The sequence below is a fragment of the Mugil cephalus genome, chromosome 17 (genome assembly GCF_022458985.1).
Source record: "Mugil cephalus isolate CIBA_MC_2020 chromosome 17, CIBA_Mcephalus_1.1, whole genome shotgun sequence".
In the NCBI taxonomy this organism is placed as follows: Eukaryota; Metazoa; Chordata; class Actinopteri; order Mugiliformes; family Mugilidae; genus Mugil; species Mugil cephalus.
In genome coordinates this window covers 1,855,270-1,870,648 of record NC_061786.1, presented here as the reverse complement: position 1 = coordinate 1,870,648, position 15,379 = coordinate 1,855,270, and the positions used below count along the sequence as shown (strand labels likewise).

Sequence of the window (15,379 nt, the reverse complement as noted above, 5' to 3'; positions counted from 1 at the left end):
AAAATGAAAACTACAGTGTGGGGTGCTACATTAAAAACAAGCTGCCAAAAGGAAGAGATTGAATAAATTCCACTCTCTCTGGGAGCGATAACCCCAGGAGATAATGGAAATTAAGTTCTAGCTATAAAAACACAAGAGATGACCGGGTCAAAAGCAATTCAATACGAAAGCAACAAACACCGAACTTACCAGAGACACAAAGAATCGAGTGAATAAGTTATACTTTCATGGAATTTTTCCCAAAGAGATAACAAGTGGTGTTTATTTTCCATGTCACATGCTGAAAGTTTTTCAATAGAGAAGCAGGTCATGAGTCATTGGCGGGAATTTCGGTAACAGGCATGATACTATTTCTTTCACTTCACATGCAGGCTCACTACGCAGGTGTTATAGCGTTTATTAAAACATGCCTATGTCCTGTGTCTTACTAACACCAAAGTCTATGGGAGGGTTTTTTTTTTTTTTTTAAATCGTACTTTTAGATTTTGTTTAAGATTATTATGACCCTTTTCTGTGGCACTCCCAAATTTGATCACAGACTCCACATTCACTTTAATAATCCTTGAGACCAGTCAGTAATATGACTAATTCACACTGCATGTCATCAGAAAACACAAGCTGTGAATATTTCAGAGCCGGTGTGTAACAAGTTTTATTTATTTAGTTAAATAACTTCATGATGGAAATAAGAAGGTTCTGGCTCTTTGAGTCCACTGGCTGTTTGCTGCCTTTGTGTGTGAAGTTTGCATGTTCTCCCTCTGTCTGTGTGGGTTCTCTCTGGGTGCTCCGGCTTCCTCCCACCATCCAAAGACATGCTTGTTAGGTTCATTGGTGATTCTAAATTGGTCGTAGTGTGTGTGTGTGAATGTGAATGGTTGTCTGTGATCGACCCTCCAGAGGACAAGTGGTTACAGAAAATGAATGAATGAATGAACATGCTGAATACAAATGTGAGAGGGCTAATATGTGTTTTTAAATATTACCTCGTAGCTGCTATGTTGCCTCATATTCTGATGCTTAACTGAGTCCCACTGGTAATAAAGTGTGTCCTTTAGGGTCATTCTTACAGCTACATGGTAGGGATGCTGCAGGCTAGTAGCCTGGAGGCCTGCACGACTTCAGTCTCCACAACATATTTGCAACAGAAAGTTGTTCTGTTGCCACTCCGTTGGGAACTGATTATGCACTGGCAAAGATCTGCCATGCCAATCAAATCATTTGGACTGCTCTGATTGGTTTCGGGACTATCCAATTGTATGCAGAGATATTGAAATTGTCCATGAAGTTAGCGTGCCATGCCAGGCTAGTGAGTAACACGACTTGTAATATTGGAGGGTTTTTGGTAGATGACAATGTACCAGAGCCTCCAACAGGATAAGGAATTAGCTTTACTGCCATACATGAATCTCATTTAAAAGCAAAACAATGATGAAAAAGACATTGAAAACATACAGTCAGGTCCATAAGTATTGTCACATTGACACAATTCTAATCTTTTTGGATCTATACACCACAATGGATTTGAAAACAGACTTTCAGCTTTAATTTGGGGGTATTTACATCCAAATCAGGTGAACGGTGTAAGAATTACAACAGTTTGTATATGTGCCTCCCACTTTTCAAGGGACCAAAAGTAATGGGACAATTGGCTGCTCAGCTGTTCCATGGCCAGGTGTGTGTTATTCCCTTATTATCCCATTTAGAATTAGCAGATAAAAAGGTCTAGAGTTAATTTCAAGTGTGCTATTTGTATTTGGAATCTGTTGCTGTCAACTCTCAATATGAGATCCAAAGAGCTGTCACTATCAGTGAAACAAGCCATCATTAGGCTGAGAAATCAAAACAAACCCATCAGAGAGATAACAAAAACATTAAGTGTGGCCAAATCGACTGTTCGGAACATTCTTAAAAAGAAAGAACGCACTGGTGAGCTCAGCAACACCAAAAGACCCAGAAGACCAAAGAAAACAACTGTGGTGGATGACAGAAGAATTCTTTCCCTGGTGAAAAAAAAAAAACCCTTCACAACAGTTGGCCAGATCAAGAACACTCTCCAGGAGGTTGGTGTATGTGTGTCAAAGTCAACAATCAAGAGAAGACTCCACCAGAGTGAATACAGAGGGTTCACTACAAGATGTAAACCATTGGTGAGCCTCAAAAACAGGAAGGCCAGATTAGAGTTTGCCAAAAACATCTAAAAAAGCCTTCACAGTTCTGGAACGACATCCTATGGACAGATGAAACAAAGATCAACTTGTACCAGAGTGATGGGAAGAGAAGAGTATGGAGAAGTAAAGGAACTGCTCATGATCCAAAGCATACCACCTCATCAGTGAAGCATGGTGGTGGTAGTGTCATGGCGTGGGCATGTATGGTTGCCAATGGAACTGGTTCCCTTGTATTTATTGATGATATGACTGCTGACAAAAGCAGCAGGTTAAATTCTGAAGTGTTTCGGGCAACATTATCTGCTCATATTCAACCAAATGCTTCAGAACTTATTGGACGGCGCTTCACAGTGCAGATAGACAATGACCCGAAGCATACTGTGAAAGCAACCAAAGAGTTTTTTAAGGCAAAGAAGTGGAATGTTATGCAATGGCCAAGTCAGTCACCTGACCTAAATCCGACTGAGCATGCATTTCACTTGCTAAAGACAAAACTGAAGGGAAAATGCCCCAAGAACAAGCAGGAACTGAAGACATTTGCGGTAGAGTCCTGGCAGAGCATCACCAGGGATGAAACCCAGCGTCTGGACCTATGCGTTCCAGACTTCAGGCTGTAACTGATTGCAAAGGATTTACAACCAAGTATTAAAAAGTGAAAGTTTGATTTATGATATTTTAATTTGTCCCATTACTTTTCGTCCCTTAAAAAGTGTGAGGCACATATACAAACTGTTGTAATTCCTACACCGTTCACCTGATTTGGATGAAAATACCCTCAAATTAAAGCTGAAAGTCTGCAATTAAAGCACATCTTGTTTGCTTCATTTCAAATCCATTGTGGTGGTGTATAGAGCCAAAAAGATTAGAATTGTGTCAATGTCTCAATATTCATGGACCTGACTGTATACCAGAAACAAAGAAAATAAAGTTTTTGCATTGAACAAAGAAACACCATGTAAAGAGTTTCACATACAAACAGTCACCTTTATTTTGCACTCATGTTATTCCTTTCCATGGACATATAAAAATAAACACTAAACAGTAATGAAAAAGTACAGTAGATAAAACAGAAAACAAAGTTGTCTATATCAGTTACTTTTAGAGACACTGAGCGGTCAATTTAACAATGAAGACAGATGCATTGATCTGAGTCATGCTGACCAGGTGCAGTTCACTATCCAACCAGAGACTGAGTCAGGGACTCTTTCGTCAAAGGTTTTCATTGGCACACCTTGATCACCGTGACCAAAGCAAACCATCCGTCCGAGGGAGCTCAAATGTTCATAAAATGCTCAAACATCTCTATCTCACAAACACAATGACTTACAAAAGTTAACCTGAACATGTTCAGATATTTTAAAGTTTTAAGCACATTTAAAGATGTGGAAATCAAGCTGTCATCTACATCAAACATGAGAGGTTTGAAGTTTATTGAGCGGATGTGGTTTTGGATTAAGGACCAACAGCTGGAAGTATCATATGTTGTGCAAAAACATACAGATTGAGTGACTAAAACGGTGTTTATAGGGCACTTAGGTTTAAATACACAAATTCATTATAAATGCATCCATGAAAACGTAGGCAGCATGCAAACAAAATATATGTAATCCGTTCTTTCCTGACAGTGGGACCAAACCAAATTACATAGAGTCTGATTCTTTTCAAGTGATATTTGGGCCACTTCCATATGTGGAATTCTAAGGACACAGGTTCTTTTTTGTGAATGGTGACCTCAGTAATATGAACAAGTAAAACTTAGCTGTATTGTAGTGGTTCCAAATTTGGATAGGTGACCAAAACATATGGCCAGGGAGGCCAAAGGAAAATGTGCCTATAATGTCAGAGAAACGTTGAGAATGTAAAATCTAATTTAAAGAAGTTAAAGACTCAAATTAAGAGAGCATTCTTGCTTGTTTTACCGGACAGTTTTACAGTAAAGTGTTGACTTCATTCACCTCCATGTTAACGTCAATTTTACACTGATAAGGCATAACATTATGACCACTGACGGTAAATAACATTGACCATCTTGTGACACCAAGGTTCCACTGGGAAACGTTTGGACCTGGCATTCATGTTCACCCACTCCACCCCCATAGCAGTTTAAACAGCTTATAAAAAAAAAAAATTAACAACAGCAGAACGTGTTGACCTAGACTCCAATTTCACTAGATCACAAACTGATCAAGTATCTGTGGGATGATCCACAGAGGCCCCTCCCCTCAACCTATAGAACCCAAAGACCTCCACTAACAACATTCTGTTACCAGACACCACAGGACACCCTCAGAAGGCCCATGTTCATTCTCTGATGAGTCACCACTGTTTTGGAGGCACAAGGGAGACCTACACAATATTAGGAAGGTGGTCATAATGTTAGGTCTTATGGGTTTATATGTGTGTCTGTCTTGATTGCCAAACAAGGAAATAAGATCTGAGCAGTAAATAAGGCTTGCAGTATGAACATAGCCTGATATTTAACTTATAGGCCTATATCACTGGAAAACAGCATTTCATTTATGCAGTTAATTTAAATTCAGGACTTATTCCGTGGCTGGATTAGTTCTCCAGATTTGTCAGAAGTGTGGATAGTCTCAGAAGGAGAAAAGCAGAGACTTAAAGAGAGACTTAAACAGGCTTAATTGAGGGAGAGGGAGTTGTCACTTTCCCTTCTACCCAGAAAGATTTGTAGCTAATGTAAAGGTTGTCCTTCCTGCCAAATGGAGCTCATATGACATAAAGTACTTTCAGTGCAGCAACAGTGAGCCTAGTAGCCAAAACTGCACAGCCCTGAATCCAACCCCACATCCACACAGGATTAAAACAAAACAAAAAATGTATGTAACCAAAACACCAAACAAAAGCAGCAACAATACATGAAAAAACATCAAGCACATATCCAGATACATCAAGTTATTTTAAATGCAATGTTGATTAAAGATGCCGGCTACAGTTATCAGAAAGAAAGAAGACTGGGGGCGTTTATCAACAACACATGCACGAACTTGGTAATTGTCAAGTCTAGTAGTTCAGATTTGACAAGTCTGATTCTAAAGTATGGACTCTGAAGGACGCAGGATTGTCATGGTGGAATTGGAACAACATCCACAAAATGAATTTCGGGATATCTGGTTGTATAAAGCCCACATGAGTTACCTGCCGATGCATCCTCGATGATTTGGACTGTCTTGGTCTAATGTGTACTTTGGGTTGGGACAGTACTTGTGCAGCGATTAACGCTGAGAACACATATTGACAAACGCCCCTCGTCACACAGTCAGAGAAATACACGCTTGCACAGCAACAGAAAATTAACAGAAAATTCTCAGAACTCCTGGATTAAAACCTGATGCAAGTTACCTGCCACTCAGGAGAAGAATTGTTTTCCTGTCACACAGTAAGCACACACAGGTCGGCAAGGCTTCTCCAGAATTTCTTAAATTTTTGAATTACTGCTTGTAATTTCTTAAAAGCAGTGATTTTATCTGGAGTGGCAGAATGTGAGACCAGGTCTGGAAAAAGGCGGTTCACTTATGATTCCCTTACAACTTCACAGAGCACAAGCAGTTTGGTAAAGAGGAATGACAAAAAAAAAAAAAAGAAAAAAAAAGGTGGATTTACTTAACACCGACTTTTCTACTTAGATGTCACTGGTAAAATCTGATTTACTTATTTAATTAAATAACCATTTTCTATTGATCCATGTCAAAAAGCGTCATTGAATCTACTTTGATTCAGTATTGTAAACATGAACGCTTTTTTAACACTTTTTAGTAGCATTGAAATAGAGAACATTTACCTTAAGATAAAGGAGGGTGGATAAGTTCATACATAAGGTTTTTAATATAGTGCATAAAACATATGGCCGAAGTGCAAAAGAACCCCAATATTAGACTTTGTATTAAAAAATAAATTTAAAATCTGCTGTAAATGATCAGATATTTTAAAATGGGAATATGTGCGCTCTTCATTTTATGTGGAACTCATGTTAAACATTATTTTAGCAGCAAAAGTAGGCACAAAAACAGATGAAGGATATACACTGTTAACTTTATATGTTGCCTCAAATCATCTCGCTGCCTAGTTGATGTGGATCATACCCACAGGTTTTGACCTTCATCCCAGTTTCTATGAACTGATGTTTTAAACATCGGCCTGATTTCAAAAGTTGAATGAAAGAAGTTGCTCTGCAATTCTGGAAGACCTTCGTTACAGCTATAAGGCAGTGGATATTACATATCATCACATGCCTTTTAGTCTTTCTTTTTATGTTTTTTATACTAAAAACTTCCAAATGTGTCCTCTGTACTTTCTTGTCTTTAACTGTTCTACCGTGTACCGTAGCTCTGTTCTAGCCACTGACGCACATCCTTCAGATTGTAAAAAAACGGCCCCTTACCACCCAGGTAAGCAATCTTTTTTTGTTGTACTATACACACCCGTTCATTGGACACGCCATAGGCCACATTAGCGTTGTTGTCCATGCAGTCAGCCACTAGTTGACACTGCGGAGGCAGGGAAAAGTGCTCGATGAGTTTTTGCGCTGCTCCCAGCCTCTCCTCCAGATTCTGGTGTTTCCGGAAACTCAAAGAGCAAGAACCCATTGGAGGGGCCACCCAGCCATCGGACGGGTGAGCCTCATCAATGTACACTAACAGGAAATCAGCCACATCACTGAAGTCCTCCACTAACTTCCTGAAGGCTGGCAGGTGGCTGATGAAGGGGGGTCAGGTGGCTGAGCCAAAGTTGACCACCAGAGGACGATCCGACGATTCAAAATCCAGGAGGTTGCACTCGCCCCCATTTTGGATCCTTGCACTGTGTGAGATATTAGTCATACTGCTGATAGTGCTGCTCCAGAGAGTGCCATCAGGCACCTTTACCACTTTAGAGTTGGGCGCCTCGCAGCCAAGTTTCACCTAAGGAGTTAAAAATAAGGATTAACATTTACTTGTGCAGTGAACACAGAGATGAGCTTTCTAAAAAATACAATTATCCACTAATGACACTGCATTTCAAAAGATTCTTTCACTGAATACATTTCGGAAATGGTCTGTAATCACCGTATACAGAGAAGTCAAGGCTGGGGATGTTGATAAGAGATAATATATAAGGAGTCTTGAAAGGTACATGAGCACAGCCAGAGGAAAGTGAACTATTTTTAATAAATAATCTGAGACTAATCTTGGACTGTACCATGTACAGTACTGGTGTTTATGTTACTGTCCACTTGACTGCCTGCAAATATTTAAATATGGTATTGGGAGAGACTCAAAGTTAATCCCCAGTGACATATTTTCCAGGATGAATGGTGCCAGTCTGGGTGCGATTTGTGAAGGGGGATGGGTGGGATTTCTATATGTCTATACGGCCATGTCCCTGCCGTGCTATTTTTATCCTGAGTGTGGACAAAATATATCTGTACCTCAAAGTGATTTGCCAATAGACGATAGAAAATATGAAAATGAGTGTCAACAAGCGTCACTGACGTTATTACAGCAGGGAAGCTGCAGCAAGACAAAATTAATTAAATAAATAAATACATAAAAAGGATTCTGAGTTGAAGATAGTTGTGTTTTACAGGGTCAGGAGACACTATTACTGAAGGAAACTCCCAAGGTGACTCACAATGTGTGAAGTGAATTATAACGGCTTCTAAGAACACGATAGGGAAACTGCACACAAATGATAATTTGTTAAATGAAGAAAGAGGCAAGAATGGTTTACTGACACCACAGAGGGGTCTGTTCAGTTTGAAACCTTGCTCCGACATTTTGGTTCATGCAGCCAATTCTTTGTTCTATTGCGTTTTGTGATTATTTTCAATTACTGTAAATATGGAGTGTAGTATTTTGTCATGTCTGTTTGACAGTCGCTGTCCATGGTACTGAAACAATGACTTAATCTGGTGTGTTAAATTAGCATTTAACCTATCACCTGCCAAGTAGGCAGATATTAGTAGCTGCAATTTTACATGGATAGCATGTTCTGTAACTGCACAGTAAGAACAATTTCTACTAAATAAAATACTGAAGTTTATGAATTTGTGTTTTGCCATGTCTAGTAGAATATCACAGGCCATGCTGCTGAAAGGGATTTCTATTTGTGCGTAGTAGCTTTCCCAGATGAGGTTAAAAAAAATTTTACTTGACAAACTGGAATATAAATGTGAAAAAATTCAGATTAAAATTAATCAGAACATATAATCTGCAATAAATAGTTTAATGAACTTCATATTCCATACAGGTCGACTGTGATTGATTTGATTTATAGAAATTTCTCAGTGGCATTACCCCTAACATTTTTCTTTCCCAAAATTTTCAAACTGGTGTCAATAATGGAATAAAACCTAACATATGACTACACAGTGACTGGATTTGGATAGTAGTAAAATAATACTCCACTCCTAGCTGTTTAATCTCTTTGTCCATGCTCTATTGCCGAAGAAATTGTAACTAACTGACCAGATGACATATAAATGACTCATTCTTATGTATTATTCTCCTTCACAAGAGTATCTTTAATGCTAGCTAGGTACATGGACAAATTGACAATATTGTATTTATGTTGGCAGCAGGCTTTGTATTTACACAGTCACTGAGGCACACTATGGCTTCATTCACACAAGGTTAACCTTTTAAAAAAATAGTCAGTCTTTTTGGTGCTCCTCTTCCTGCTCTGTAGAAGGAGAGCACTCAGATCATAATGTGTCTATGAAAGAGCAAAGTCTATGAGGTGTTAACTTGGAGTCAACTCAGAAAATCCCTGTAATAATAATAAAAACATAACAGTCATCCTGAGGTTATAGAGCCCAGAGGTCAAGTGGTTCACTAAAACTGATATGGAAATCCACAAGCATGCAGTAATAACTTCTCAAACTGATTGGTGAATCGTGCTTGGATTCAGCTTTGCCTAATGCAAAGTCAGAAAAAGAAATTGAGGAGTTCAACGGGGCAAACACAGTAACAATATTGTAATGAAAAAAAAACAAGAAAAAAAAACAGAGCTCATCTGCAAGATGATCTGCAAACCAGCTCTGCAGTAATGGCTGATGGTCAGCAGAGTATGTGTGAGCCTTCAGTTTCACACTGGTTCAGATGACTGACAGTCTGTCGGAAAACTGAACCGAGAACAGCCGCGTGTGTTCTGTACATAATGTACACATTGTAGATGACAACAGAGAGCAGGTGGGGCCTGGACTGACATCATAGGTCTAAGGGTCTAGAGAATAGTAGAATGGTGGAATATCACATGCAGCAAGCATAAACTTTTTTTTTTTTTAAAGATGGTGTAATACACAACGTTTAGGAAGATTTTAATTATCTTTAACATTATTATGTTTTTTGCTTTAGTTTTTTTTTTTTTTTACATTTGATAGTGTTCAGTTCAGTATGAAGACCAGTCAGTGAGTTTGAGAGTGACAGCGTGTGACATATAGTGACAGTCCACTGCGCACGCCTTCACTCTGTCTTTCAGACACTTGCCGCAAATACTATACCTTAAGGAAGAGAGACTTTTTCTAAGGTGTGGCCCTAACTACATCGTTGGCTAGGCAGGTGGGAGCAACTAACAGCAAGCGTTTAAGTATGGTGGCTCATTAAATGGACACGTGTTTACGGCAGAAACTTTACCTGCTTGTATGCGTCAAGAAGGAAGCTATTCCAGATGGAGCGCAGCCCCGCAGAGGTCAACATGCGGCGCCACTCTCCGCAGCCGGCGGACCGCGAGCAGCTGAGCAGCGACACGACGCGCTTCACCAGCACCACGGAGTCGTACAGAGCAAGGAAGAGACAGTTTGAGAAGAAACCGGGCAGTATCTGGAGTGTCACGAGCAGATCTTCACTGGCCGTCCCCATGTTTTCTTTGTGCGTCTGCACGGCTGCAGGCGAATTACTGAAGTCCATTAATTACGCTCGGCGCTCTATCAAAGGTCTTATTTGCTCTCCTCATAGTGTTTGATCAGTTCCACGGGCTGCTCCAGACTTTGTGCGGACAATAAGTAAAGTGTATCAAGTGTATCTTGCAGCGCGGCTCCTTTTATCTGCTTTGCTACCCTTCAGCCCAGCATGCGCGCCGACGCGAATCCGCCGGAGCACTATCACTCTTTTTAAAAGGATGAACATTGTAGTTAATATTAAGCCCCACGGCTTATCTCTGCAGCAAGATTGTGACGTCAGATGCATACCCTCTGTCTCCTCCTCTCCTCTCCCTCTCCTCCCTCAACTGTGCCTGAACAGTGTCTGAACTTAGTTGCAGCTTTTCCCTCCCTTTTCCTTTTTTTTCCTATCTGTACTGAAAATCAGCCTATTACAAAACTGTAAATTCGTTTTTTTTGTTTATTTATTTATTTATTTTTGGCTGAGCCCAGTTGCGAAACTACTGAAATTGATCCTTTTCTTCTTTTTTTTCTTTCTTTCTTTTTTCTTGGCATGCTGCCTTTTGAAATGAGCCATAGAGGCAGCAGAGAACTGTGGGGAAAGAGCAGGGAAATGACATGCACTAGGCTAAAGGTCTGGCCAACCAACTGGGTCATAATTAACAAACCATTACACAAATGTTAGGGGAAACATGACTGCTGCAGCCAAACTTGCAATGTCATGCTTATTTTGAAGTATGAAATTGCTTTCACTTTGTCCCATTCCTCAGACATAGAGCAGAATGGTTTGGCTTGCTTAAAAGTGGATTATTATCGTGCTCCAGATTAGGTATTAATGTCTTTCTATGTGCAGACATGCAACCACAAAAATAGTAGTTGAGTTATACTAGGTATGTGGACTAGCCTAACCCATCTCACAAATGAACCAAGCCAAACCTAGCTCTAGGGCTTGACTTTAAAGTCCATCTCTAATCCTGATTTATGTATTGCAAAGTACAATGGGCCAGAAACAGGGATGCAGAAAGACCACAGCAGGGATAACAGTGGGGAAGAAACAAGACGGAGGAAGAAATCCCAGCAACTGGAGAGGGGACGGATGTACTGAGCCACTGAAGAGTGCAGAGAGATGGTGGAAGCAGAGAACACACCCAGTTAAGGTTCGTGACCAGGGCCTGGAACTTGCCAAAATCAACTCTGCTGAGGCGAAAGAAGGGAGTTGTAAAATTCTATAATCATATTGCTCAGAGAAAGTCTCACATTCCCCAACAAGGCCCAGCTAGCAGAGCAGGTCGCGGATCTGAGCAAGAGAACTATCTCTATGAGAAAGCCAGACTTCTGGCCACCCAATGTGCAGAATAAAAGGCTTTGCCATTAAAAAAAAAAAAAAAAAAAAAAAAAAAGGTCTAAAAAACCCCACTGTTTTCAAAGTTTTCTAAAGAAAAAGCCATGCATCAGTATGAGAAATTCAAAAGCACTCACATCTGCCTGGACAGCCTGCTTTAATGTTGTTTCTGTGAGAACATAGCAAATTTATTACTAGCTCAGGATGCAGAACCTCCCAGGACACATCTGGAACTGTAATGGAACAGGCCTTCTGGAACACTTAGTGTCCATAAAACTTTTGGTTGAATGAGGATTCCCTTGCTATAAAGTCACTGCAAATGAGAGGGAAGAAACAACAAAAACACTGTGTCTCTGCAGGGAGAGTGTATGGCCTGTTTCTCTTCACAGTCAAAAGTACATGACTCTAGTGTGACTGGTGCTTTGGGGCACCAAACAGCATCCAGGTCAAAGTACCCGCCAAAGACTGAATCAACTATGACGTGCTTTTGGACTGGAGAAACTAGTTCATAGACCACCCGTCCACATGTGCTGCTGCTGGATGGACAAGGCAGCGGACAACAGATTTTATGATATGTACTTGAAGTATCAAGAGAGTGCGGTCTACACAAGCCATAATGTCGCAAGAAAATGTTGCAAAAACTTTTAATTGTGTCAAAAACAAAACCCATTATATCTCCCTAACCTTGAAACCATTATCCCTCCTTAACATTACTAAGAGAGCAGCCTAAATTTCCTCCTTCCACTTAGGTTACTTCTGTTTGTGGGTGATCCTTCTGCTCTGGGGTCTCTGCTCCTTCGCTTCCTGTTGGCAGGCTAACTTAGAGGGGAAAACTAATTGGCCTTCCTGCCAGATGCCCAGGAGACAGAGTCTAACAGATCTAACACGGACACCAGAGTGCACAGGAATGACATGAAGTAATACCAGCTGAATACAGAAGCAGGGACTAGCCGAACAGGGCATTTGTCCACATGCTATGTGCACACTAAGCCCTCAGCAGTCAACATTTTCAAGTCCAACAGCAAAGCAGCTGGAGTGCAGTGAGGTGGAGTTTATAGTTGGTGTTTCTAAAATCAAAACCGGATATTCTTTTCTTGGCTGACTGACTAAAGTAAAAGAGCTGAAGAACTCTTGAATGTTGTCAAATCTTTGAATTAGCTAAATCCAAAATAGATTAAGGTCGTCATGAAAAAACACCTTTTGCAGTGGTGCATTGTCAGCAGCTACAACTCAGTTACTCTGTGGACACTAACCTAACCGAGGTCACATGCAGCACTGAAAAATTATTTTATTAATTGCTCCCTGAATGGAAATGAAATACAGGTGTAAAGGCATTCTAGGATTGATATTTTCTAAGCTGTGATCAACACATTTAGTCATTCTGAAGACTGGAGGAGAGGTGAAGGTCATGCCAAATATGGATCACTGAAGCTTTCCCCATTCTTCATATTTTGCTTTTCAGGGGAACAGGTTGAAGGAGTCAGGCCCCAAATGTGCGACCGTCATGCTTGTTCTGTTGCTGCTTTCCACTGCCTCGGTGCAGTTGATGGTTGCCACATCATGGCGCACAGGCAACACATAAGAGGAAGAGACTACTGAAACACAACGATTCATGCTACTGTGATGATCACCATTCTCATCAATAAAATGCAACCTCTCTTTATTATATTGTACACCCTCTGTGTGTACCAGTAGAACATTTTCCTCGGTTAATGTGGTCTGCCCCTACGAAAGATCTTCAACCCCCCTCTTGTTAAGCATAATCATCATGTCTGTTTGATTTGTCCCCCCACACGTTGACTTTTGAATGGACCATTCTATTTTGTTTTTTTCTGAGTGGTTGTCTGTTCTATTGTTGTTGGTGAATGCTTGGTGGGGGGGGGTCTATTGTCATTTTGATGTAACCTTGAAGCCATCTTCATGTGACTGTTTCTCTTCAGGAAACAGTTGGTTAACTTACAGCACAAGTGGAGGAAGAGCATATTCTGCTGACTGCACATCTTTCATTAAGATCTATTAAAGAATACATTTGCAGCTGACCATGTTTGCAGCAAGCAAAGTTTAGCAAACTCCTTCTGATTTAACACTTCTTTTGTTGTATTAGTGACATAAAGTCACTGACTTGTAGACTGTCGGGCTGCAGTGACAGATGGGTTGAAATTGTATGTCCAAGTAGATTGTGTTTAGATTCTGCTTCATCTGGCAACCATGCAGAAGTCTGTTTAAAATGTTGTAGGCATGAATCACGCTCACTTACCAGGTGACGTACCAAAGGTTTATTTGCATGCAGTTTAGTCACATATGTCCCATGTCATGTTGTTTAATTTTAAGTTGTTCACAAGTTCAAATGTTGGCTAATGTCATTAAATATTTGAATTAAGTTTGAATGTATGGACAGACATCAATAACATTTATAACAATGGTTTATTTAAGATGTTTTAATGCATAAATGGTAAATATTACCATCTTAAAGACTGTCGCCAAAACACAACAGGTTTCATACTGATAAACTCAGTATATAAAACTTATGGATTCAATAAAAGCACATACATTTGAGGCAAGTTCATAGGTTCAATGATCCGTTCAGAATAACCTGATTCCACTAGAACTGACAATACTCATAACCAGTGGAGATTTATTTTCAGGGACAGCTGGGCATCATTTGCCCACTGACAGGCTCTTTTTTAAAATAACAAAACTACTTTTAAAAATGATTACAGAAAATTTCACTCCAGTTCCACTGTCGATAGAGCTTGCAGATAAAGTATTTGAGGTAAGTATTTCAAGGCGGGAGTTACACATTATGCATCCTCCCATTTGGCTATTGCCTCAGAAATCTGTGTTCACAGATATGGCAACTGCTCTTCTATGTCAAAAGCATGTGCATATTTTATGTGCCCGGGAAAGTGGAAGCACAAATGCTGCAGATTTGTTTTATATCCCTGGCTGTCTCTTACACACAGATGCTACTGTCATTCAGACCCCCCTTCACATTAGAAAAGCACTGTACATATAGAGAAGCGCAGTTTTATCAGCCAACAAGTTCACTCAGTAAAGAATCTGCTGGGTGATGACAGTCATACTGAGATGTCTAGACTCTAGAACACAGTATGACTGTCATTACCCACACCCTGGCTTAAAGCCAGAGGAACAGTCTCTTTACTCTAGAGACGTGGTTTCTGGCACGAAGCCATTTAACATGAGTATCAGTATGGTACAAAGCTGGGATAGCTGGGAGAAAGTCTGTATTTGCAATCCCTTCTTATATATATTCAAGGTAAAAGGAAAAGGCAAAGACAATCCTACATTTGCTCATCTGAATTATGCAAGTTTTCTTATAATACAAGAGGATTTGTAGAGAGTAACATCTGTAAGAGAAACTGTCAATCAAGGAGTAGTTTTAGCCCTCTTGAGTGGCACATTACAGTATATTTGACAAGTAAAATAGCTCTATGATAAAACAGGAGAGGAAACGATGCAGGACACAGTGAGAAGTGGGCAGGGAGGAGAACAAAATGTCAATTTAATAAAACGCATTTGAGATGAGAACGAAAGAATGAAACAATAATTTTATGATGATATAGGAATGAGGTAACAAAAGGCGCTGCAGCAGACGGGCAGGGTGACCCAAAAAACAAACAAAAGCTAGAGAAATCTCTAAACCAAGGTATGTGAAACTAGCAAAAACACTAGGGAAAGGAGAAAAAAGAAAATAAAGTTACTCAACAGAGGTCACTCAACAGACAACTTGAGAAATCACACAGGAAAAGGCAGGACTGGACATGGCCACATGACTAAGGGGCTAATAAGACACAGGTGGAACTAATGATGGTGGAGCACACAAGGAGGAACCAATCAAACCATCAAACAGAGAAGACACAAGAAATAGAGCAAGATGTGTTTCTTGGTTTACTACGAATACCAATGGAAGAAACTTCCAAAACAGACAGGACACACAAAGAAAACCTAACCCCTGGTAAGGGGCAAAGGTAA

The 15,379-nt window shown here is 40.1% G+C and overlaps 1 protein-coding gene across 1 annotated transcript; it reads right to left on the bottom strand.

Annotated features, from left to right (window-relative positions):
- Positions 1 to 3,126: 3,126 nt before the first annotated feature.
- On the bottom strand, positions 3,127 to 12,011 carry dio2 (iodothyronine deiodinase 2). Its single transcript, XM_047610145.1, has 2 exons — positions 9,800 to 12,011; positions 3,127 to 7,087 (listed from the first exon to the last, which is right to left on the bottom strand). Exons 1-2 carry the CDS (start codon positions 10,070 to 10,072, stop codon positions 6,497 to 6,499), a joined length of 864 nt encoding a protein of 287 aa, XP_047466101.1. The 5' UTR covers positions 10,073 to 12,011; the 3' UTR covers positions 3,127 to 6,496.
- Between the last annotated feature and the right edge of the window lie 3,368 nt (positions 12,012 to 15,379).